This window comes from Dipodomys spectabilis, unplaced genomic scaffold, assembly GCF_019054845.1.
Source record: "Dipodomys spectabilis isolate Male_0828 unplaced genomic scaffold, ASM1905484v1 ptg000388l, whole genome shotgun sequence".
Classification (NCBI taxonomy): Eukaryota; Metazoa; Chordata; class Mammalia; order Rodentia; family Heteromyidae; genus Dipodomys; species Dipodomys spectabilis.
Window position 1 is genome coordinate 2,666,906 of NW_024871065.1, and position 26,948 is coordinate 2,693,853.

A 26,948-nucleotide genomic window follows, 5' to 3' on the forward strand; every position below is an offset into this window, starting at 1 on the left:
TCCAGGATGAGGGCAAACATTACCTCACTGGGACCCGGGACCCGGGGCTCCATGTTCCACCGCTGTTGCCAGTCTGCCTGAGGCCCATTGGTCCCCATCTCGGAGGAGGAAATGGTTTCCGACACCTGGCTGGGAGCCCTGGGCTCCACAGAGGCCTCCGGGCTGTGGGACACAGCCTGGGATTCCTGGCGAAGAGGCTAGAATTCAGCCAAAGTCTCCAGGGCCCCGGTTTGCCTCCATGTTACCACAGACTCCCCCCTTTCCCCCTTCCCTGAGGGTCTCTTGGATGGGTGACCCATAGGCTCCTGGGTAAATGCATGCAGAGGGTCCATGGGCAAATAAAGTTCTGCCACCATCTTTGTTCTTTCTCTTTGGATAGTAGTGCTGGCCCACAAGTGTCCCTAGAACAATCCACTTAGGAGAAAAAAAAAAATGAGCCAGACACCGGCAGCTCACGCCTGTCATCCCAGCTCCTCAGGAGGCTGAGATCTCAAGGATGGTTTTAGTTCCAAGCCAGCCCTGGGCAAGAAAGTCCGTGAGACTCTGATCTCCAACGAACCACCAGAAAACCAGAAGTGGTGCTGTGGCTCAAGTGGTAGAGTGCTCACCTTGAGCTGAAGAGCTGAGGGACAGCACCCAGGACCCAAGTTCAAGGCCCATGACCGACCACCACCAATAACAACAAAATGAGGGCTGGGAGGTAGCTCGGTGGCAAAGCACTTGCCTAGCAAGTGCCAGGTCCTGGGTTTGATCCCCAGTTCCAGAAAAGAAAAGACAATACATCAATAAATAAATATGCCTGGCCTGATGCGTCCCCACAGCAATCTAGTTTGTGCACAGGGCTGTGGTATGCATGCATGTGCGCTCTATCTCTCATACACACATACATGCTGGCCTCCCAAGGAACTTAGTTAAACAGACTGAAGGGAAGGCAAGGAGAAGGGAAAGGCAGAATTGCTATAATTCGACTCTGATGCTTGCTGGACATAACTAGAACATTAGAAGAGATCCACACTCCCCCCATGTCTCCTTCCCCCGGGCTCCATAGCCAGCACCCCCATAATTGTCCTAAAGAGGACAATTTGTCCAAAAGCTGGCAGAGAAGGCAGGAGGAGGTGGCGTCTGAGTTTGGGGGGGTCTCAGAATAAGTTCTCCCACGAAGCGTGCTGTTCTCCCTGGCAGGGCTTGCCCAGGGCTGACCTCCGACAGAAACAACTACAGAAGGCCCCCTAGAACCTGGTGGATCTAAAGATGGAAGAAGACCCCACTGGGGCCTGGCTCTGGTCGAGGAAAAGCAGGGCAGGGAGGGGACGGAGCGGATAGTCCCCGCCAGCTTTGGCCAGACTTCCGGCTCAAGTGTTAAATATAACAGGTTAAGTGATAAGATTAGCGTCGCCCCCAACACCTCTGGCTTATTTTTAAATCTCAGCCGGTGGCAGGAAAGGCCAGGAAGGTATGGCCAAGGGGTCACACGCCACTGTCTCCCTGGCTCAGCCATGCCACCTTGCTGGTCTGAGCAGATGGACAGTGGTCACAGTGCAGGCCAGAGGGTGAAGGAGGAGGGTGGGCTTTATCCTAACACCCATGAAGGAACTCCTAGCAAGTCTTTCTTTGGCTGAGACTCAGTTTCCCTCTCAGTCCCATTCCCTGTCCATAACTGGGCAGGCCAGGGGATCGATGGACCACAGCGGGACTCAGATTCATTTTTTATGGGGAGGAGGTTTGCTATATTTTACTTACCCCCCCCCCCACTCATCCTGAGGCAGTGTGGGGGACCCCTCCCCCTTCCCCCCTCCAATGAGGCTGGAATCTTCTGGATACCAGAGCCGTAGACTCTGTCCAAGCAGAGCTGTGAGGCAGAGGCTCTCACCTGTTTGCTGGATTCGTCCTCAGTACCCCGACTGTCTTCCTCCTCCTCCTCCTCCTCTTCCTCCTCCTCTTCCTCTTCCTGATCATCGGTGTCCGACTCGGCCACGGCGATGGGCACGCACACGGGCCCTGAGTCCCCAGGGGTGCCGCCCTGGCCTGGCCGTGCAGCTTCTTCAAACCGGGTTTCCTTGCGGGCGGGGGGGCGGCTTCTCAGTCTCGGAGGGCGCCGGCGGGCTGGGGCTGGCCAAGCAGCTGGCCAGCTGGCTGCGGGGGGCGAGGATCACCGGCTTCTTGGGTCTCCGCAGGAGCCCGCAGCAGAAGTCCCAGGTGGTCCTCTTGACGAAGCGCAGGCCCCGCTGGATGCGGGCCAGGGCCAGCTGCAGGTTGTTCATCTCCCCGTCTTCATCTGGGGCCGTGAGGTTGTCTGCGCTGAAGGAGCTGAGCAGCAAGGCCAGGAAGAGATTCAGCACCTGGGGGGGACGAGGCAACGGTGTCTGGCTCATGGAGGTGCTGCGGGAAGGGCTGGGAAGGTGGCTCAGTGGTAGAGTGCTTGCCTAGCATGCATGAAGTCCCCGGGTTCGATTCCTCAGTACCACATACACAGAAAAAAGGCAGAAGTGGCGCTGTGGCTCAAGTGGTAGAGTGCGAGCCTTGAGCAAAAAGCAGCTCAGGGACAGCACCCAGGCCCTGAGTTCAAGGCTCATGACTGTCAAAAAGAAATAAATGAGCCAGGTTTTACTGGGGCTTGATCTCAGCGTCTCTTACTCTCCCTTGGCTTTATTGCTCAAAGCTGGTGCTCAACCATTTGAGCCATGCCTCTACTTCTAGCTTTTTGCTGGTTAACTGGAGTTAAGAGCCTCAGGAACATTTCTGTCTAAGCTGGCTTCAAACTTCGATCCTTACATCTCAGCCTCCTGACTAGCTAGTTTATAGGCGTGAGAGTCATCAATGCCGGGCAGTGTGTGTGTGTGCGTGAGTGCGTGCACACGTGCTTGTACTGGAGCTTGAATTAAAGGTCTTTCATCCTTGCTTGTTTTTTTTTTTTCCACTCAAGACTGGTGCTCTACCACTTGAGCTATACCTCCCTTTCTTTTTGCTGATTCGCTGGAGATGAGCCTCATGGACTTTTCTGCCTAGGCTGGCTTGGAACCTCGATTCTTACATCTCAGCCTAGTTTATAGGTGTGAGCCACTAGACTCCTGGCTTCTCTTGCTTGGCTTTTTTGCTTCAGACCTGACACTCTACCATTTGAGCCACACCTCCACTTCCGGCTTTATTTTTTGCTGGTTCATTGGAGATAAGAGTCTCGCAGACTTTCCTGCCTGGGTTGGCTTAGAACTGTTGGCGTCAGATCTCAGCTTCTTCCTGAGGAGCTAGGGTGTCAGGTGAGGCATCGCAGCCTGACTCCTCTGTCTCCTCTTGAATCTAGTGTTTGTGTATAAAAGAGAAGGAGAAGGAGGAGAAGAAGAAAGACAGATTGAATCCCTTTTCCCAAGGGCTCAGACAGTCCAAAATTGGGACCTTCAGACACGGGTGCTAAAGTTCAGTGGGAGAGTCGTGATGTACCTAATGCCCAGAAATAAACAGATGAGGATAAGGTGCCACCAAGGTCACATCCAAGGTCACACAGGGAGGCTGGGCAGAATCCTATCCTAGAACCAGTGGCCTCTCCCTTCGGGCTGCCTTGGGAAGAATGGAGCAAAGGGGTGGAGTGAGCACAAAGTTCATCTGTTTTTGCTTTTTGGTCAGTCCTGGGGCTTGAACTCTGGGAGCTGGGCGCTGTCCCCTGAGCTGCTTTTTTGCTCATGGCTGGTGCTCTACCACTTTGAGCCATATATATATGGCGCCACTTCCGGTTTGCTGGTGGTTCCCTGCAGATCAGAGTCTCTTGGATTTTCCTTGCCCTGGGGCTTGGCTTTCCTCTGGACCTCAGCCTCTTCCTGAGTAGCTGGGATGACAGGCAGTTCCTGGGACTTCAGACCCCCCCTCCCACCCTCCCCAATGGTTTATCCTGTGGTCAGTGGATGTCATTGGATGATGAATCAGAACTGACCCCTGCCTGCCCTGGCCCCTGGCCTCCATGCATGGATCTCCCTCCCGGGCAGCTTCTACTGCCTAACAGTGATCCTTCTCCTACATTGGGGGGGGGGGGGCGGTCAACCCACGCCCACCTCTGTGTGTGTGCTTGGAGATCCGGACAAGGGTAGAGTAGTCCCCGGGAGAGTTTGTCCACCCACACAGGACCCCCACGGGTCCTCTGTGTCAGCTGCCTTCTGAATTCAACAGCTTCCAGCATTTTTTCTCCCCCCCCCCCCCTCTTCTTCTTTTGTGTATTTAATTTCTTTTCCCCTTTCAATCACATCGGGTTCCCTGCCTGCCTGAATCTCTCTTCCCCGATCCAGTGCCTGCCGCCCACGCCGCCGGCCTGCCCAGCCGCAGCAGCAGGGCCCAGTTCCTATGGCAGCTTGGGAGGGAGGGGCTGTGTGTGGGCTGGCATTAGTTTCCTCTCTTCCTTCCTTGCCTCTAATCATCTCTACTTCCAGGCGGATTCCAGGCTCTTGTGGGAAATGGAAAAGCCAGGGCTGGGGGAAGGTCGGGAGGGGGGGGAGGCTGGGAGGCCAGGGGGGCTTGAGGGGAGGTGGGGGGGCTTTGCTGAGCCTGGGTTCTGGGGCTGAGGGGTAGGCCCAATTTTCTTCTTACAGCTAGACAAGGAGGCGGGGGTGCTGGGCCAGGAGCTTGAAGAGTGCAGGAGTTGAGGGGCCAAAGAAATGGGGCCACTGGTATTATGCATAACTATTATTATTAGTAGTAGTAGTAGTAGTAATATTGCCAGTCCTGGGTTCAAACTCAGGGCCTGGGTGCTGTCCCTGAGCTCTTCTACCATTTGAGCCACAGAGCCACTTCTGGCTTTTTCTATGTATGAGATGCAAGGGCTTTGTGTGTGCTAGGTGAGCACTCTACCACTGAGCCATCTTTCCAGCTCTGTATCCTGTTTTTGTTTTTACTATGGGCTCTGGGTTGGGAATTGGGTGAGCGAGGGAGATTGTTTCCCCACTTCTCCCTAATCCCCACTTCAGTGTGGCTGGCCTAGCCTTGTGAGGGAATGAGACAGATGGGAAGAGAATGTTCTGGAATCTTATCATCCACAGCTGGAAGAGTGGATCTGAAAACTATGTGGCTGATAGGACCCTCGTGTTCTGCTTCACAACCCCCAAGACCATGACAACGGCCCAGCGCTGGTGGCTGGCACCTGTCACCCAGCTACTCAAGAGGCTGAGCTCTAGGGGATCGAGGTTCAAAGTCAGTCTGGAGTAGGAGTTTACAAGACTCTCAACTCCAATGAACCAGCAAAAAGAGCCAGATGTGTAGCTGTGGTTCAAGTGGTAGAGCACCAGCCTTGAGCAAAAAATTAAAAGCTCAGGGACAGATCCCCAGGCCCTGAGTTCAAGCCCCAGTACCAGCACCACATGCACAGTAAATGAATGTATGTATGTATGGGTGGATGTATGTATGTATATATGGGTGGATGAATGGATGGGTAGATAGATGGATGGATGGATGGGTAGGTGGGTGGGTGGTTGGATGGATGGGTGGATAGATGGATGATGGATGGGTAGGTGGGTGGGTGGTTGGATGGATGGGTGGATAGATGGATGGATGGGTGGATAGATGGGTGGGTGGATGGGTGGATGGATTATTGGGTGGATAGATGGGTGGGTGGATGGGTAGATGGATGGGTGGGTGAGTGGGTGGTTGGATTGTTGGGTGGATAGAAGGGTGGGTGGATGGGTGGATGGATGGATGGGTGGACAGATGGGTAGGTGGATGGGTGGATGGATTGTTGGGTGGATAGATGGGTGGGTGGATGGGTGGGTGGATAGAAGGGTGGATGGGTGGGTGGGTGGGTGGGTGGATAGAAGGGTGGATGGATGGGTGGGTGGGTGGGTGGATAGAAGGGTGGGTGGATGGGTGGATGGATGGACAAACTGGTGACTTACCACAAGATTTCCGATCACCATCACGAGCAAGAAGACCAGCAGACACAGCGACTGGCCTGAGACTTCCATGCAGTCCCACATGGTCTCGATCCACTCTCCACACAGGATGCGGAAGATGATGAGGAAGGCATGGAAGAAATCCATCATGTGCCAGCGGGGCAGGAAGCCTGGGTCACTGATGCGGTGGCTGAGCTCTGAGTAGTTCTTGCCGAAGAGCTGCATGCCCACCACGGCGAAGATGAACACGATGATGGCCAGCACCAGAGTCAGGTTGCCCAGCGCACCCACCGAGTTCCCGATGATCTTGATGAGTGTGTTCAGGGTGGGCCAGGACTTGGCCAGCTTGAAGACCCGCAGCTGGAGGGGGGAAAGGTGGGGGGCTGGTTCCACCGGGGGACGCACGAGGGCCCTTATTGGATGCATTTACACAGGGACTCACGTGTGTTGCATGCGTGCATTTATTTTATTTATACACATCTGTGCATTTATGTGTGTATTTATGTATTTACATGTGCACGAATGTATGTATGCATGTTGTGGTATGTATTTATGTGTATTGTACATATTTATGTATTTATGTATATATCTGCATTTATGTGTATGTAAGCATTTATTTTATGTATTTATGTGTATTGCATGGGCGTATTTGTTTTATGTATTCATGTGTTTATACATGTATTTATGCATGTTGGGGTATGTGTGCTGCATGCATTTATGCGTTTCATTACATATTTTATATTTATGTATGCTGCACGTTTTATGTACTTACGCATGCATATATTTATATACATTGCATGCATTTTACACATTTCTGTTACATTTCATGTATTTAAGTGCATTTATGTATGCATGCATGTATTTATGTATGCATGCATGCATGCATGTATTTATGTACATTGCATGCATGTATTTTATGCATTTCTGTTACACTTCATGTATGTACTTAAGTGTGCATTTATGTGTGCATGCATGTATTTATGTATGCATGCATGTATTTATGTATACATGCTTATAAATATATGCATATGTGTGCATTTTATGTATTCGTGTATGTTTCATGTCTGTGCATTTAGTTATGTATGTATGTATGCATGCATTTATTTTATGTATTTATGCTGCATGCATTAATGTATTCAATTATATATTTATCTTATATATGCATACATGCATTAATTTTATGTATTTATCTTTGCAATGCATGCATGCGATTATGTATGCAGTTATGCATTTATCTATTTATTTACATGCCAGTCCAAGAGATGGAATTCAAAGCCTAGGCATTGTTCTTTAGTGGTAGAGTATTAGCGGTAGGGTGTTAGCGGTAGCATGTTAGCGATAAGGTGTCCTGGTACAGTATTAGCAGTAGAGTATTAGCCTTGAGCAAAAAATAAATAACTAAAAAAAAAGTAGCTCAGGGGATAGTGGCCCAGGCCCTGAGTTCAAGTCCCAGAACTGGAATTTTTAAAAAGTGGCTTTTGGGTGAAGGCACAAGCGATCAAAGCAGCGGAGGTGACCTTGGAGGGGGTGTTGCCCAGCCCACACCCCTCCTCGTTCCCCTCCCTGCCCCACAGCCTCGGGGCGGGCAGGTACCAGGCGGAAGGAACGCAGCACAGATAGGTTGCCCATCCTGGAGAGGCCCAGCTCCATGAGGCTGAGGGTGACGATGATGCTGTCGAAGATGTTCCAGCCCTGCTGAAAGTAATAGTAGGGGTCAAGGGCGATGATCTTGAAGGTCATCTCTGCTGTGAAGATCCCAGTGAAGACCTGAAAGAGGAGTAATCGGTCAATCACCCAATCCATCGATCGTCAGGTACCAGAAGTGGAGGCTGTAAAAGACTGGTCAAGCAAGGACATCCTGTTCACCAATTCTTTGCCCTAGCAGAGTGTGATGGGACCCATGGAGGCTCTAGATAGAGACCCCACCTCAGGGAGACCCTCGTGAGCCCAGAAGTGTGAAGGGCCACACCTGCAAAAAGCCAAGCATCTCCACCCACAAAACACTTCCTAGTGTTTGACCCTGTGGCCTTTGACCTTTGACCCTGCAGTTCCTATTGGCCCGAATGCCCTCTCTCTTGCCCACAGCTCAACTTTCTCCACAGAATTAACAACCAGCCACCATTTCTCCCAGGTTGATAATGTGTTAAGTGCCGGGCTAAAGTGCTTCTCATGTATTCTTGTTTTCTTTTTTTCTTTTGGTTCCAGTACTTGGGCTTGAACTCAGGGCCTGGTTCTCTTGCTCGGCATTTTCAATCGAGGCTGGCACTCTATGGTTTTGAGTGTTGCCTCCAGTTCTGGTGGTTCGTTAGAGAGAAGAGTCTCATGGACTTTCCTGCCCAGGCTGATTTTCAACCGTGATTCTCAGATCTCAGCCTCCTCCCTGGAGTAGTTAGGATTATGGGGTGCATTACCAACATCTGGCAAAGTCAGAATTTTTTTGGGGGGGTCTGGTCATGGGGCCTGAACTCTGGGCCTGGGCGCTGTCCCTCAGCTCTTCAGCTCAAGGCGAGCGCTCTACCACTTGAGCCACAGCACCACTTCTGGCTTTTTTTTTTCTGCTTATGTGGTGCTGAGGAATCGAACCCAGGGCCTCATGCATGCAAGGCAAGCACTCTACCACTGAGCCACCTTCCCAGCCCAATTTTTAATGCAGACATTGTGACTTCTAGGGTCAGTCTCTTTAATAACAATTAAAACCACAGCTATCATTCGTTTGGAGTGAAGATTGTTTATCTGAGCCAAATGCATGACACACATTATCTTGTTCAGTCCTAATTAGCTTCCTATGAGGTTGATATGGTCACACTAATTTTACACTTATTAGATTCAACAAATATTTACTGTGCCAATTACCAATGCTCAGCAATTCGTTTGAGATCTCAGGTTAGTAACAGCGGACTCAATATGAGTATGATTTATTCACTCTCCATCCATTCGTCCATCCATCCATTCATCCAACCATCTACCCATCTCTCATCCTTTCCCTCCTCCCTTCTTCCTTCTAAATATTCCATCCAACAATCTAGTCTTTCCTTCCTCCATTTAATTGTTCATCCAGACATCGTTCTTTCTACTCATACATCAATTTCTCCATCCATCCATCCATCACTCCATCCATCCATCCATCCATTCATTTATCCATCCTCAAATCTATCACATCTTTTCTTCCATCCCTTATTCTCTCTATTCAAGTAGACATCCAACTATCTAGCTTTCTTCCCTCCATTTAATCATCCATCCATCCATCCACCCATCCATCCACCCATTTCTCTATCCATCCACTCCTCATATTTTCCATCATTACTTCTTTTCAAGTATCCATCCCAACAGTCTAATCTTTCCTCCCTCCATTTAATCATCCATCCATCCATTAATCTCTCCATCAATTTCTCCATCTATCCATCCATCATCCATCCATCCCAACAACCAACCCATCTTTCGTCTTTTCTTCCATCCCTTCTCTGAATTATCCATCCAGCAATATAGCATCTCTTCCTTCCATTTAACTATTCATATCTCCATTCATCTATCTATCTTCCACCCACCCCTCTCTCATTTTTTCTTCCATCCCTTCTTTCTATTCAATTATCCATCCAGTGATCTAACATTTCCTCCCTCCATTTATCCATCCATCCATCCATCCATTATTCTCCATCTATCCATCTATTCATTTCTCCATCAACCTGTTAATTACTCCCCATCCATCCATCCATCCATCCATCCATCCATCCATCCATCCATCTGCCCATCCCCCTTCTCTCATCTTTTCTTCCATCCCTTCTATTCACTTATCGATCCAGCAATCTGACTTTTCCTCCTTGAATTTATTCATCCACTCATCCATCTCTTCATCTCTTCACCTGTCCATTTCTCCATCCATCCATCTACCCATCCCTCATCTTTTCTTCCATCCTTTCCTCTCAATTCAGTTATCCATCCAACAATCTAACCTTTCCTGCCTCCATTTAATCATCCATTCATCCATCCAACCATCCATCCATCCTTTCTTCTTCCAACAATACACCCATTGGTGGTCATACACAACTCTGGCCATACAAACACAGTTCCTTTCTTCATTCACTTATTTCTCCATCTACTCTTGGCAAGATCTTCCCTCTCCATACATTCAGGCTTACCCTCAACTCACGTCTTTTTTTTTTTTTTTTTCTGGTTCTGGGTTTTGAATCTAGGGCCAGGGCACTGTCCCTGAACTTTTCCACTCAAGGCTGGTGCTTGACCACTTGAGCCGCAGCTCTCCATCTGACTTCCTGATGGTTCACTGAAGATAAGAGTTCTCACGGACTCTCAGTCTCCTGAGTCGCTAGGATGACAGGTGTGAGCCACCAGTGCCCAGCTTCAAACCATGATTTCTTACCAGATTTCCAACCTGCAGCATCTCCTCAAATTCAGTGGTCATGTTGTAGTGCTCCAGCGCCATGAACAATGTGTTGAGCACGATGCACATGGTGATGGTGAGGTCGGCAAAGGGGTCCATGACCACGAACTTCACCTTGTCCTTGATGGGCAGCCACAGCGGGCAGCACTCCCAGATCAGGTAGCGCTCAGCGAAGCGGTTCCAACATGGTGGACACTTGCGGTGGGATTCTTCCAACTCTGGGGACAGCCGGGGGGGGGGGGAGTTAGTTGGGTTTGTGGACAGGGTCATGTAAGTCTAGGGGTATTCTAGAAAGAACTTAGGGCTTGCATGGGGAGCTACATGACAGAGACATGGTGAAGGAAGGCTAAAGGAATGAGTGGCACTCTCCCAACTCCGTGTGTGTGTGTGTGTGTGTGTGTGTGTGTGTGTGTGTGTGTCTGTGTGTGGTGTGTGTACTGGGGCTTGAACTCAGGGCCTGGGTGCTGTCCCTGAACTCTTTTGCTCAAGGCTGGTGCTCTACCGCTTGAGCCACAGCGCCACTTTGGTTTTTTGGTGGTTCACTGGAGATGAGAGTCCCATGGACTTTCCTGCCCAGGCTGGCTTTGAACCACGATCCTCAGATCTCAGCTTCCTGAGAGGCTAGGATGACGGGCGAGAGCCACCAGCGCCTGACTATGTCTCAATCCTTTTTACTGTGGAACTATGGGAGAAGGGAGATCAAGATGGAGGTGGAGGAAACTGACCATATGGAATCTCATTGGAAATAGTCCCATCTAGGACCTTCAGGCAAGGAAGATGGTAAGTGGACAGGAAAGTTTTTAAAGAGAAGACACCCAAGGCAGGCATGGGTATGTTTGGGAGAAGAGGGAAGTACAGCTCAGAGCCCTGAGGCAGGACAGGGCATTGGAAGTGTTTGAGAGAAACACCTGTCATCCTAGCTTACTCAGGAGGCTGAGATCAGGAGGATCACAGTTCCAAGCCAACCGGGGCCAAGGAAAGTCAGTGAGCCTCTTAGCTCCAAGGAACCACCAGAAAACCAGAAGTGGGACTGTGGTTCCAAGTAGTAGTGTGCCAGCCTCGAGCAGTAAATCTTGAGGACAACTCCCAGGCCCCGAGTTCAAGTCCCAGGACCAACAGCAGCAGTAATAGCAACAACAACAAAAGAGCCAGTTGAGCCAGAAGAAATGATCCCTTACAGACAGGCAAGAATATTCATTAGGATGACATCGAGAAGGCAGAGGAAACTGGGATGGTTGGGAGGTTCAAGGAAGCTGAGAGAGATTGGGGGTGGGGGGGGGGTCCCTGAGTGGGCTGGGCTGGAGGTGAGGATGGCCAGAGGGAGGTTGGTGGGGAGGGGCAGGGAGGGTACTGACCTTCCAGAGCGCTGGTGAGGACACTGACTGTACTGAGGGCTCGCTGTCTCGCTCCTGGCGGCTCAAATCCATCTACACATGGAGTTTGGGGTGTCAGCATCTGGGCTCCACCTGGATCTTCTGATGGTGTGGTCTTGAGGGGGATAATCAGGACATACATGTGAGCCCAAGGAGGTGGCCTCGCCCGCAGTGTGTGTGTGTGTGTGTGTGTGTGTGTGTGTGTGTGTGTGTGCTGGTTCTGGGACTTGAACTCAGAGCCTGGGCGCTGTCCATTCATTGTTTTCCCCATCCCACTGCAGGATCGTGCTCCCCACTTGTGGCTCTTTGGGGGCTCGTTGGAGATACAACTCTCAGACTTTTTTGTTTCTGGTCGGTCATGGGGCTTGAACTCTGGGCCTGGGCGCTATCCCTGAGCTCTTCAGCTCAAGGCGAGCACTCTAACACTTGAGCCACAGCGCCACTTCCGGTTTTCTGGTGGTTCTTTGGAGGTAAGAATCTCATGGGCTTTCCTGCCTGGGCTGGCTTTGAACCGTGATCCTCAGATCTCAGCCTCTAGGATGACAGGCGTGAGCCATCGGCGCCTGGCTCAACCAGACTTTTTTCCTGTCCAGGCTGGGTTTTGAACCATGATCCTCAGATGTCAGCTTCCTGAGTAGCTGGGAAGACCAGAGTGAGCTACGATGCCCGGCTGATTGTCCTTGTAGGAACACCGCATTCTCTTTGTCCTGTCTTGTAGCCATTCGGATTGGCATGGTGATTGTAATTAATGTGAATATCCTTACAGATCAGATGCCTTGTTTTACGGCGTGAAATCATTGGCAGTATGTTTCGATGCACGTGTGTAATGATTTTAGGAAGTTCGATGCGTAGACAGAGAATGGTGGAACTCATTTTAAATTCTCCTGGTGTGCTTTCACACCTGTCATCCTAGCTACCAAGGAGGCTACGATCTGAGCATCTCCGGTCCAAGTAGACACAGCCAATAAACCAGCAAAAAGCCAGAAATGGAGGTGGGACTCGAATGGAAGAGTGTCTTCCTTAAGCTGAGAAAGGGAAGTGGGAATTCGAGGTCCTGAGTTCAAGCACTAGTATTGACACACATTCACTAAAATGGCAGGGCCAGGGAAGACACCGGAGGGGACTGAGGGAGAGAGCTGGCAGGGTTGCTTAGGGGCCCCCAGAACCAAGGACGCCCTCCCCCCGACAAGAGGGCCTGTCCGGCCAGCACCTGGGCAGGGGCTGCGGGAGTCACTCAGCTGCCCAGCGTGTGGCAGGACAGCTCTGCAGCTTTTGCAAGGTGGAGGGAAGGGAAAGAGGCGAAGCCGAGAGCGGCAGCATCTGAAACCCATCCACCATCCATCTGTCGTCTCTTCTACCAGCTCTCTACCTGCCCACTGACCTTCCTTAGCTTCGTATCTATCTGTCTGTCTGTCTGATCTATCATCTGCCTACCTACCCTCTATCTATCTGTCTGTCCGTCTGTCTTCCCTGTCACCTATCACCTGGGAGCTCTCCTTCTTCATCCACTCCGCCCACGCGCCCACCCAACAGACTCCCCTCAGTCTGGTCCTTGCCAGCTGATTGGACAAGCAGTCATCCGTCAGGTGAGTGGATTGGCTAACTGAATTGAGGCTCTGATTGGCCTCTATGATCTGGACAGTCCCTCCGTCCATCACCTTTCTGGGAAGAACTCCAATTCTACTCCTCCTCTACCTACCATCCATTTACTCAATCATCCATCTTATCTATCATCTATCTACCTACTTATCTACCTTTGACTATCTGTCTTATCCGTTATCTGTCATATTGTTAATCTGTACGTCTGCCTATCTCATTCATCATCTACCTACCTACCACGGACCCGTGTCTAGCTTACCTATCATCTGTCTAACTTACCTATTATCTATCTATCTATCTATCTATCTATCTATCTATCTATCTATCTATCTATCCATCCATCTATCTATCAAACCTGTCAAGTATCTATCTACCCACCTTATCTACGTAGTCTCATCTACCTACGTACCCTATTTATCCCCCCTTTCTCTTTCTTTCTCTCTTCCCTCTTCCTGGCTGCCATAAAACAAGCTACTCCATCTCCCTCTGCAGATGACTGTCTCAGAAGCCATCAGGGAAATAAAGGTTTCTTCTTCTAAGGGACCTCACTCGGGTACATGGTCCCAGTCACGCATGTGGGATCCACACAAGACATCAAACATATTCATCCGCCTTAGCATCATGGTCCCAACCACCACACTGCCATACATAGCAGCAGGACGGAGGGCGGATCTCACTTCTGCTCACGGGGCAGTGGCTGCTGCAGGCGGGAGGCTCTGGTTAGACGCTTGGCCATGTCCTGCTCTTGCTAGGTTGACAAGGGAGAATCAAAGACCTGGGGGTGAGCCTTTGTAGATCAGAGCCTCACACTGCAGTGTTTCCACATGGGAGCTGTGACTTCACCCGTGTTGCCATCTTGGTTTGCTAATTGCTTTAACTTTGCAAATGAGCCCGCCAGGGCCTTGCTAATCTTTCTAAGGTTATCCATGGGGCTCTATGGAGGCGAGAAAGGGTTAACTAAGTCAGGGCACCCCCTTTTCCCTCATAATGAAGTGTTTGAACTTGGATTCCTCCTGACATGAATAACACAATGCGATGATGTCTCTTATGAGATTAGGAAATTCGATTAGCTCCTTCTGGGTGCTGATCTGCTTCTCCCTGAGACAAAGACTCCACTGATAAACTTTCCTGGGGGGTAAGGGGTTGTTGGTGTCCCTGGTAGCCAGACACTCCACCCAGTTGGCCCTACCTGCCTGTGGGCATCTCCCATTCACGCTCTTTTCCAGAGAAGGGAAGGGGAGCCCCTCAGGCACCCCAGAGCACACAGGAGGCTTTATGCAATCACACTAGCCACAGACAATGAGAATGACAGAGGCCTAAGTCTCACGATGACCTGCTGATGTATTAGTATTAATGGTAGTTATGTGCCGTGTGTGTGTGTGTGTGTGTGTGTGTGTGTGTGTGTGCGCACGCATGCGCGCGCGCTGGCACTAGGGCTGGAACTCTGGGCTTCCTTGCTCATGTGTAGCTTTTCTGTTCAAGGCTGGTAGTCTACCACTTGGGCCACACACCTCTACTTCCTTTTTTTTCTGGTTAACTGGAGGTAAGAGTTGGGTGAACTCTCTGGCTTGGGCTGGCTTTGAACTGCAAATCTGTGATCAGCACTGGGGCTTAAACTCAGGGCCTTGGCCCTCATTTGGCTCTTCTGCTTCACGCTGGGCTCTGCGGCTCTGTTAACTTCACCCCACTGCTCCACTTCTGGCTTTTTTTGTTTTGTTTTGTCAGTTGTGGGTCTTGAACTTTGGGCCTGGGCGTTGTCCCTGAGCTTTCTCCGCTCAAGGTGAGCACACTACCGCTTGAGCCTCAGCGCCACTTCCAGTTTCCTGGTGGTTGATTGGAGATCAGAGTCTCATGGACTTTCCTGCCCGGGCTGGCTTTGAAGCACGATCCTCAGATCTCAGCCTCCTGAGCAGCTAGGATTACAGATGTGAGCCACCCGCCCCTGGCTTGCTTCTGGTTTTTGTGTTTTGTTTTTGCTGGCTAATTGCAGATAAGAGTCTCAGATGTGTCTGCCCAAGCTGGCTTCAGGCTGAGCTCCTCGGAGCTTGGCCACTGGGTGAGTATTAAATTTTGCTTAATTTCCCGCTTGACACCTGAGGGAATCGAGACACAGAAATGGGCCTGCACAGAGTCTGCACAGCTGCAGCGAGTCTGAGAGGAACACAGGAACCTGGGAGCTCTCCTTCTTCATCCACTCCTCCCACGCACCCACCCAACAGACTCCCCTCAGTCTGGTCTTTGACAGCTGATTGGACAACCAGTCATCCGTCAGGTGAGTGGATTGGCTAACTGAATTGAGGCTCTGATTGGCCTCTATGATCTGGACAGTCCCTCTGTCCATCACCTTTCTGAGAAGAGCTCCAATTCTACTCCTCCTCCTCTGCTTTCTCTCCCTCAGCCATCCTGGCCTCATGGTAATGGACTCTAGGCATTGTTTATGCCCCAGGGCCTTTGCACTTGCCATCCTGTTACGGCCTTCATCAGAAAAATGGGACTGGCAGGGCAGTAACTACACAGTTCTAAGAACATCAATGTAGTCAGTCTTCAGTGCTTTTTTTTCCCCGCAGCCTTGTAACAATCCTGAGATGGATGGATATTCTTATCTTTTCTCAGATGAGAGACCCAAGGTACAGAGAATTAAAGTAACTTGCCCATAGCCATCCAGCTAGTAAAATGATGAGCTTTGGGTGCTGAGTAAGATCGCCTCCATTATTGTCCCATTTCTCCCAGTTTCAGAAAGAGGCTTTGAGCAGGTGCCTAGTGGGTTCGTGGCAGTCACCCTAGTGACTCAGGAGGCTGGGATCCAAGGATCTGGGTTTGAAACCAGCCTGGGCAGTAAAGTCTGTGAGACTCCAAAAACCCAGTCAATTTTTTTTTCTTAAAAGTGGTAAAGTGCTAACCTTCAGGAAAAAAAAAAAGATCAGGGACAGTGCCCAGGCTCTGAGTTCAAGGCCCAGGATTGGCACAAAACCAAAACCAAACCAAACCACCACGACTACCAACAAGAACAGAAAGAGACTTTGTCTAAGTATGACCTAGTCAGTGGTTGGAAGGAAGGCAAGGGAGGAACTCAGGTATGGTTGGAGGTGAGGACCAAAGGTGGGCATAATGCTAACAGTGGTCTCCTCTTCTTCCCTCAGCCCTTTCCCTGGGGTACTTAATACTGGGTTGTTCTCTGGTTACCAGTCATCAAACCCGATGACTAACAGAGGCCCAGGCCATGGGGTGCGGACCTCCAGCCCTTCTTGCTCCCGGCCTGGCAATCTAGGTGGCTTCTGCCGGGCCCCAGAGGGTAGGCCTTGGGTACTGGTTTTGTCCTATTGATATGGTGGAGGATGTAAAGATGGAAAATGATATTTGATGGGATTGTGTAAGACGGATAATGATTTTAAGATATAAATGTAAGTGTGCTGCGGATAAGACTTCCCTGGTAACTAGCTATTTTAGCTAGTAACTGTCATTGGAACTCTGTAACCCTGCAACTCTAGCTCTGCTTCTGCTGTTTTCTGAGCAATGCTAGCCCTAACCCAGATGAGCCATCACCACCACCCTTTATTCCATTCCCCTGCCTCCTGCCAGCAAAACCTCCGCGGGAAATTTAAACTTAAGGTGCGCATTTCTTGTAACAATCATTGGCTAAAACCAACACCCGGGCGCCCCCTTTCCCGGCCATGGCCCCAAGTGCTTACAAGCCGCCGTGGGCCGGCCCTCGCCGCTTCCTGGGACCCCAACGCCAGGTGCGGTCCTGGTGCATCAGCACTGTTCACTCAATGAAGTCCTTTACATCTTCACTGGGTGGTCTCACTGCCCCGGCCCACTCCGCTACCATGCTGCCATCATGGCGCATTTGCTTGAGCCACTGTAACCACCACCACCACCACCCATTATCCAGGCCCCAGCGGCCCAGGAGGCTGCCATCTGAGGCCTGTGCTTCCAAGCCAGCCCCTGCCGGAGCAGGAAAGTCCACAGGCTGCTATTTCCAATAAACTAACAACGACAGAGAAAAAAAAAACAGAGGCTGGAGGGGAAGCTGTGGTTGGAGTGGTCATGGAGTCCGGCCATCGGCTCTGCCCGGCGCCATCTTGGTCACCTGATGGCTGGGTCTGGCATCTTGTCTTCAGGGTAGGGGATGGGCAAGTCCCACCCCCAGGTGATGGGCGTGGCTGAGTCCCTGGAGGAGGGGAAGTCCCACCCCCAGGTGATGGGCGTGGCTGAATCCCTGGAGGAAGGGAAGTCCCGCCCCCAGGTGATGGGTGTGCCTGAGTTCCTAGAGGAAGGGAAGCCCCGCCCCCAGGTGATGGGCGTGGCTGAATCCCTGGAGGAAGGGAAGTCCCACCCCCAGGTGATGGGCGTGGCTGAGTCCCGGGAGGAGGGGAAGTCCCACCCCCAGGTGATGGGCGTGGCTGAATCCCTGGAGGAAGGGAAGTCCCGCCCCCAGGTGATGGGCGTGCCTGAGTTCCTAGAGGAAGGGAAGTCCCACCCCCAGGTGATGGGCGTGGCTGAATCCTTAGAGGCAGAGGTGTCCCACCCCCCAGGGATGGACATGCCTAAATTCCCAGAAGAAGGGAAGTCCCACCCCCAGGTGATGGGCGTGGCTGAATCGGAAGTCCCGCCCCCAGGTGATGGGCGTGGCTGAATCCCTGGAGGAGGGGAAGTCCCGCCTCCAGCTGTTGGGCGTGCCTGAGTTCCTAGAGGCAGGGAAGTCCCACCCCCCTCTCCCCCCCCCCCGCGATGGGCGTGGCTGAGTTCCTAGAGGAAGGGGAAGGGACTTGGCTGATAGGTTAGCAAACCTGCCAGTCAGTGTCTGGGTCCGGAAGTCCCCTGTGGCCCCGCCCCTGCCCTGCCCCTATATAGGCCCCGGCCGGCCCCGGCCCGCGCCCGGCCGCCGGGCCGCCGTGTGCGCCGGTCCTGCGTCTCCCTCGCCCTCGCCCGGCCTGGTGGCTCAGTTTCCCCCGGTGTGGAGGCGGGCGGGCGGGGCGGGCCGGGCTTACCGTGTCCGGGGGCCGCGGGAGGAGGGGGCCGCCGGCGGGCGCGGCCTCGCCGGGCCCCAGCAGGGACACCACGCCGTTGCAGTCCACCGCGCTGAGGCGCTTGGCGCCGGGCGGCCGGCGCGGGGCCCCGGGCGGCGGCGGCGGCGGCCAGGCGCGGTGGCTGTCGCTGTCCCCGGCCGTGCTGTGCTCGTCGTCCGCGAAGTCCGTCTCGGAGCCCGGCTCCCGCCGCCGGAAGGTGAAGATGCTGCCCCGGCTGGAGCGGGGCCGGGCGGGGGCCGCGGCCGGGACCCGGGGGGAGCTGCGGGCACGGCGGGGGCGCGGCGGTGAGGCCGGGCGGGGAGGACGAGGACGGGCCCGCCGCCCGCGGGCCTCCCCGCCTCCCCCGGCCGCGCCTCCCCCGGCCTCCCCGCCTCCCCCGGCCTCGCCTCCCCCGGCCTCCCCTGGCCTCCCCGCCTCCCCCGGCCTCCCCGCCGCCCGAGGGCCTCCCCGCCTCCCCCGGCCTCCCCGCCTCCCCCGGCCTCCCCCGGCCTCCCCGCCTCCCCCGGCCTCGCCTCCCCCGGCCTCCCCCGGCCTCCCCGCCTCCCCCGGCCTCCCCGCCTCCCCCGGCCTCGCCTCCCCCGGCCTCCCCGCCTCCCCCGGCCTCGCCTCCCCCGGCCTCCCCGCCTCCCCCGGCCTCCCCCGGCCTCCCCGCCTCCCCCGGCCTCCCCCGGCCTCCCCGCCTCCCCCGGCCTCGCCTCCCCCGGCCTCCCCGCCTCCCCCGGCCTCCCCCGGCCTCCCCGCCTCCCCCGGCCTCGCCTCCCCCGGCCTCCCCGCCTCCTGCAGGCCTCCCCGCCTCCCCCGCCTCCTGCAGGCCTCCCCCGGCCTGGCCTCCCCCGGCCTCCCCCGGCCTCCCCGCCTCCTGCAGGCCTCCCCCGGCCTCGCCTCCCCCGGCCTCCCCGCCTCCTGCAGGCCTCCCCCGGCCTCCCCGCCTCCCCCGGCCTCGCCTCCCCCGGCCTCCCCGCCTCCTGCAGGCCTCCCCGCCTCCCCCGGCCTCCCCCGGCCTCCCCGCCTCCTGCAGGCCTCCCCGCCTCCCCCGGCCTCCCCCGGCCTCCCCGCCTCCTGCAGGCCTCCCCGCCTCCCCCGGCCTCCCCCGGCCTCCCCGCCTCCTGCAGGCCTCCCCCGGCCTGGCCTCCCCCGGCCTCCCGGCCTCCCCTGGCCTCCCCGCCTCCCGCAGGCCTCCCCCGGCCTCCCCGACACCCCCGGCCTCCCCGCCTCCCCCGGCCTCCCCGCCACCCCCGGCCTCCCCGCCACCCCCGGCCTACCCGCCACCCCCCGGCCTCCCCGCCTCCCCCGGCCTCCCCGCCTCCCCGCCACCCCCGGCCTCCCCACCTCCCCGCCACCCCCGGCCTCCCCGCCTCCCCCGGCCTCCCCGCCTCCCCCGGCCTCCCCGCCTCCCCGCCACCCCCGGCCTCCCCACCTCCCCGCCACCCCCCGGCCTCCCCGCCACCCCCCGGCCTCCCCACCTCCCCGCCACCCCCGGCCTCCCCACCTCCCCGCCACCCCCGGCCTCCCCGCCTCCCCCGGCCTCCCCGCCTCCCCCGGCCTCCCCGCCTCCCCGCCACCCCCGGCCTCCCCACCTCCCCGCCACCCCCGGCCTCCCCGCCACCCCCGGCCTCCCCACCACCCCCGGCCTCCCCGCCACCCCCCGGCCTCCCCGCCTCCCCGCCACCCCCGGCCTCCCCACCTCCCCGCCACCCCCGGCCTCCCCGCCACCCCCGGCCTCCCCACCTCCCCGCCACCCCCGGCCTCCCCACCACCCCCGGCCTCCCCGCCACCCCCGGCCTCCCCACCTCCCCGCCACCCCCGGCCTCCCCGCCTCCCCCGGCCTCCCCGCCTCCCCCGGCCTCCCCGCCTCCCCGCCACCCCCGGCCTCCCCGCCACCCCCGGCCTCCCCACCTCCCCGCCACCCCCGGCCTCCCCACCACCCCCGGCCTCCCCGCCACCCCCGGCCTCCCCACCTCCCCGCCACCCCCGGCCTCCCCGCCTCCCCCGGCCTCCCCGCCTCCCCGCCACCCCCGGCCTCCCCACCTCCCCGCCACCCCCGGCCTCCCCGCCACCCCCGGCCTCCCCACCTCCCCGCCACCCCCGGCCTCCCCACCACCCCCGGCCTCCCCGCCACCCCCGGCCTCCCCGCCTCCCCGCCACCCCCGGCCTCCCCACCTCCCCGCCACCCCCGGCCTCCCCGCCACCCCCGGCCTCCCCACCTCCCCGCCACCCCCCGGCCTCCCCACCACCCCCGGCCTCCCCGCCACCCCCGGCCTCCCCACCTCCCCGCCACCCCCGGCCTCCCCGCCTCCCCCGGCCTCCCCGCCTCCCCCGGCCTCCCCGCCTCCCCGCCACCCCCGGCCTCCCCGCCACCCCCGGCCTCCCCACCTCCCCGCCACCCCCGGCCTCCCCACCTCCCCGCCACCCCCGGCCTCCCCACCACCCCCGGCCTCCCCGCCACCCCCCGGCCTCCCCACCTCCCCGCCACCCCCGGCCTCCCCGCCTCCCCCGGCCTCCCCGCCTCCCCGCCACCCCCGGCCTCCCCACCTCCCCGCCACCCCCGGCCTCCCCGCCACCCCCGGCCTCCCCACCTCCCCGCCACCCCCGGCCTCCCCACCACCCCCGGCCTCCCCCGGCCTCCCCCGGCCTCCCCGCCTCCCCCGGCCTCCCCGCCTCCCCTGGCCTCCCCGCCTCACCGCCGCCCGCGGGCCTCCGCCGTCCTCCGACTCCGATCGGGGCAGCCGGCCGCCGTCCTCCTCCGTCCCCGATGACAGCCGCGCCCGCCGCCGGCCCCCGCCGCTCGCGCTGGGCCCCGGCCGCCGCCGCCGAGCCCGACGCGTCCACCGAGCTGCGGGACGCAGAGTCCGCGCCCCGCGCCGTGAGCGCCTGCGGACAAGAGGCCGGCGAGCGTGGGCCCGGTGTCCACCGCACGCCTCCCCTCCATCCACCGCACACACTGTCCCCTCCATCCACCACACACCTCCCCTCCATCCACCACACACCTCCCCTCCATCCACCACACACCTCCCCTCCATCCACCACACACCTCCCCTCCACCCACCACACACACCTCCCCTACGCCCACCACACACCTCCCCTCCATCCACCACACACCTCCCCTCCATCCACCGCACACCTCCCCTCCATCCACCACACACCTCCCCTCCATCCACCACACACCTCCCCTCCATCCACCACACACCTCCCCTCCATCCACCACACACCTCCCCTCCATCCACCACACACCTCCCCTCCATCCACCACACACCTCCCCTCCACCCACCACACACCTCCCCTCCACCCACCACACACACCTCCATCCACCACACACCTCCCCTCCACCCACCACACACCTCCCCTCCGTCCACCACACACCTCCCCTCCATCCACCACACACCTCCCCTCCATCCACCACACACACCTCCCCTCCATCCACCACACACCTCCCCTCCACCCACCACACACCTCCCCTCCACCCACCACACACCTCCCCTCCACCCACCACACACACCTCCATCCACCACACACCTCCCCTCCACCCACCACACACCTCCCCTCCGTCCACCACACACCTCCCCTCCATCCACCACACACCTCCCCTCCATCCACCACACACACCTCCCCTCCATCCACCACACACCTCCCCTCCACCCACCACACACCTCCCCTCCACCCACCACACACCTCCCCTCCACCCACCACACACACCTCCATCCACCACACACCTCCCCTCCACCCACCACACACCTCCCCTCCGTCCACCACACACCTCCCCTACGCCCACCACACACCTCCCCTCCATCCACCACACACACCTCCCCTCCATCCACCACACACCTCCCCTCCATCCACCACACACACCTCCCCTCCATCCACCACACACCTCCCCTCCATCCACCACACACACCTCCCCTCCATCCACCACACACACCTCCCCTCCGTCCACCACACACCTCCCCTCCATCCACACCTCCCCTCCATCCACCACACACCTCCCCTCCATCCACCACACACACCTCCCCTACGCCCACCACACACCTCCCCTCCATCCACACCTCCCCTCCGTCCACCACACACCTCCCCTCCATCCACCACACACCTCCCCTCCATCCACCACACACCTCCCCTCCATCCACACCTCCCCTCCGTCCACCACACACCTCCCCTCCACCCACCACACACCTCCCCTCCGTCCACACCTCCCCTCCATCCACCACACACACCTCCATCCACCACACACACCTCCCCTCCGTCCACCACACACCTCCCCTCCATCCACCACACACACCTCCCCTCCATCCACCACACACCTCCCCTCCATCCACCACACACCTCCCCTCCATCCACCACACACACCTCCATCCACCACACACACCTCCCCTCCATCCACACCTCCCCTCCGTCCACCACACACCTCCCCTCCATCCACCACACACCTCCCCTCCATCCACCACACACACTGTCCCCTCCATCCACCACACACCTCCCCTCCATCCACCACACACACCTCCCCTACGCCCACCACACACCTCCCCTCCATCCACCACACACCTCCCCTCCATCCACACCTCCCCTCCATCCACCGCACACCTCCCCTCCATCCACCACACACACCTCCCCTCCATCCACCACACACCTCCCCTCCATCCACCACACACCTCCCCTCCACCCACCACACACCTCCCCTCCGTCCACCACACACCTCCCCTACGCCCACCACACACCTCCCCTCCATCCACCACACACACCTCCCCTCCATCCACCACACACCTCCCCTCCGTCCACCACACACCTCCCCTCCATCCACCACACACACCTCCCCTACGCCCACCACACACCTCCCCTCCATCCACACCTCCCCTCCGTCCACCACACACCTCCCCTCCATCCACCACACACACCTCCCCTCCATCCACCACACACCTCCCCTCCATCCACCACACACCTCCCCTCCATCCACCACACACACCTCCCCTCCATCCACCACACACCTCCCCTCCGTCCACACCTCCCCTCCATCCACCACACACACCTCCATCCACCACACACACCTCCCCTCCGTCCACCACACACCTCCCCTCCATCCACCACACACACCTCCCCTCCATCCACCACACACCTCCCCTCCATCCACCACACACCTCCCCTCCATCCACCACACACACCTCCATCCACCACACACACCTCCCCTCCATCCACACCTCCCCTCCGTCCACCACACACCTCCCCTCCATCCACCACACACCTCCCCTCCATCCACCACACACACTGTCCCCTCCATCCACCACACACCTCCCCTCCACCCACCACACACACCTCCCCTACGCCCACCACACACCTCCCCTCCATCCACCACACACCTCCCCTCCATCCACACCTCCCCTCCATCCACCGCACACCTCCCCTCCATCCACCACACACACCTCCCCTCCATCCACCACACACCTCCCCTCCATCCACCACACACCTCCCCTCCACCCACCACACACCTCCCCTCCGTCCACCACACACCTCCCCTACGCCCACCACACACCTCCCCTCCACCCACCACACACCTCCCCTCCATCCACCACACACACCTCCCCTCCATCCACCACACACCTCCCCTCCGTCCACCACACACCTCCCCTCCATCCACCACACACACCTCCCCTACGCCCACCACACACCTCCCCTCCATCCACACCTCCCCTCCGTCCACCACACACCTCCCCTCCATCCACCACACACACCTCCCCTCCATCCACCACACACCTCCCCTCCATCCACCACACACACCTCCATCCACCACACACACCTCCCCTCCATCCACACCTCCCCTCCGTCCACCACACACCTCCCCTCCATCCACCACACACCTCCCCTCCGTCCACCACACACCTCCCCTCCATCCACCACACACCTCCCCTCCGTCCACCACACACCTCCCCTCCATCCACCACACACCTCCCCTCCATCCACCACACACCTCCCCTCCATCCACACCTCCCCTCCATCCACCACACACCTCCCCTCCATCCACCACACACCTCCCCTCCGTCCACCACACACCTCCCCTCCATCCACCACACACACCTCCCCTAAGCCCACCACACACCTCCCCTCCATCCACCACACACACCTCCCCTCCATCCACCACACACCTCCCCTCCATCCACCACACACACCTCCCCTCCATCCACCACACACCTCCCCTCCACCCACCACACACCTCCCCTCCACCCACCACACACCTCCCCTCCACCCACCGCACACCTCCCCTCCACCCACCGCACACCTCCCCTCCATCCACCACACACCTCCCCTCCATCCACCGCACACCTCCCCTCCACCCACCACACACCTCCCCTCCACCCACCACACACCTCCCCTCCATCCACCACACACACCTCCCCTCCATCCACCACACACCTCCCCTCCACCCACCACACACCTCCCCTCCATCCACACCTCCCCTCCATCCACCACACACCTCCCCTCCATCCACCACACACCTCCCCTCCATCCACCACACACCTCCCCTCCACCCACCACACACCTCCCCTCCATCCACACCTCCCCTCCATCCACCACACACCTCCCCTCCATCCACCACACACACCTCCCCTCCATCCACCACACACCTCCCCTCCATCCACCACACACCTCCCCTCCATCCACCACACACCTCCCCTCCATCCACCACACACCTCCCCTCCACCCACCACACACACTGTCCCCTCCATCCACCACACACCTCCCCTCCATCCACCACACACACTGTCCCCTCCATCCACCACACACCTCCCCTCCATCCACCACACACCTCCCCTCCGTCCACACCTCCCCTCCATCCACCACACACCTCCCCTCCATCCACACCTCCCCTCCATCCACCACACACCTCCCCTCCATCCACCACACACCTCCCCTCCACCCACCACACACCTCCCCTCCATCCACACCTCCCCTCCATCCACCACACACCTCCCCTCCATCCACCACACACCTCCCCTCCATCCACCGCACACCTCCCCTCCATCCACCGCACACCTCCCCTCCATCCACCACACACCTCCCCTCCATCCACCACACACCTCCCCTCCATCCACCACACACCTCCCCTCCATCCACCACACACCTCCCCTCCACCCACCACACACCTCCCCTCCATCCACACCTCCCCTCCATCCACCACACACCTCCCCTCCATCCACCACACACCTCCCCTCCATCCACCACACACCTCCCCTCCATCCACCACACACACTGTCCCCTCCATCCACCGCACACCTCCCCTCCATCCACCACACACACTGTCCCCTCCATCCACACCTCCCCTCCACCCACCACACACCTCCCCTCCATCCACACCTCCCCTCCATCCACCACACACCTCCCCTCCATCCACCACACACCTCCCCTCCACCCACCACACACCTCCCCTCCATCCACACCTCCCCTCCATCCACCACACACCTCCCCTCCATCCACACCTCCCCTCCATCCACCACACACCTCCCCTCCATCCACCACACACCTCCCCTCCACCCACCACACACCTCCCCTCCATCCACACCTCCCCTCCATCCACCACACACCTCCCCTCCATCCACCACACACCTCCCCTCCATCCACCGCACACCTCCCCTCCATCCACCGCACACCTCCCCTCCATCCACCACACACCTCCCCTCCATCCACCACACACCTCCCCTCCATCCACCACACACCTCCCCTCCATCCACCACACACCTCCCCTCCACCCACCACACACCTCCCCTCCATCCACACCTCCCCTCCATCCACCACACACCTCCCCTCCATCCACCACACACCTCCCCTCCATCCACCACACACCTCCCCTCCATCCACCACACACACTGTCCCCTCCATCCACCGCACACCTCCCCTCCATCCACCACACACACTGTCCCCTCCATCCACACCTCCCCTCCACCCACCACACACCTCCCCTCCATCCACACCTCCCCTCCATCCACCACACACCTCCCCTCCATCCACCACACACCTCCCCTCCGCCCACCACACACCTCCCCTCCATCCACACCTCCCCTCCATCCACCACACACCTCCCCTCCATCCACCACACACCTCCCCTCCATCCACCACACACCTCCCCTCCATCCACCACACACACCTCCATCCACCACACACCTCCCCTCCATCCACCACACACACCTCCCCTCCATCCACACCTCCCCTCCATCCACCACACACCTCCCCTCCGTCCACCACACACCTCCCCTCCATCCACCACACACCTCCCCTCCATCCACCACACACCTCCCCTCCACCCACCACACACCTCCCCTCCACCCACCACACACCTCCCCTCCATCCACCACACACCTCCCCTCCATCCACCACACACCTCCCCCCTCCATCCACCACACACCTCCCCTCCATCCACCACACACACCTCCCCTCCATCCACCACACACCTCCCCTCCACCCACCACACACCTCCCCTCCATCCACCACACACACTGTCCCCTCCATCCACCACACACACCTCCATCCACCACACACCTCCCCTCCATCCACCACACACACCTCCCCTCCATCCACCACACACCTCCCCTCCGTCCACCACACACCTCCCCTCCGTCCACCACACACCTCCCCTCCGTCCACCACACACCTCCCCTCCATCCACCGCACACCTCCCCTCCATCCACCACACACACTGTCCCCTCCA

The 26,948-nt window shown here is 58.1% G+C and overlaps 1 protein-coding gene across 1 annotated transcript in view; it reads right to left on the reverse strand.

Annotated features, from left to right (window-relative positions):
- Nucleotides 1-26,948, reverse strand: part of Scn5a (sodium voltage-gated channel alpha subunit 5) — a gene marked incomplete at its 5' end in the record, with an annotated part of 58,264 nt that overhangs the window by 21,440 nt on the left and 9,876 nt on the right. The window contains 10 exon segments of the mRNA XM_042667326.1: nucleotides 24-197; nucleotides 1,871-2,071; nucleotides 2,073-2,339; nucleotides 5,868-6,224; nucleotides 7,458-7,631; nucleotides 10,240-10,478; nucleotides 11,616-11,748; nucleotides 18,224-18,521; nucleotides 20,939-21,039; nucleotides 21,041-21,133. Of these exon segments, the coding sequence (XP_042523260.1) occupies nucleotides 24-197; nucleotides 1,871-2,071; nucleotides 2,073-2,339; nucleotides 5,868-6,224; nucleotides 7,458-7,631; nucleotides 10,240-10,478; nucleotides 11,616-11,748; nucleotides 18,224-18,521; nucleotides 20,939-21,039; nucleotides 21,041-21,133 (2,037 nt within the window).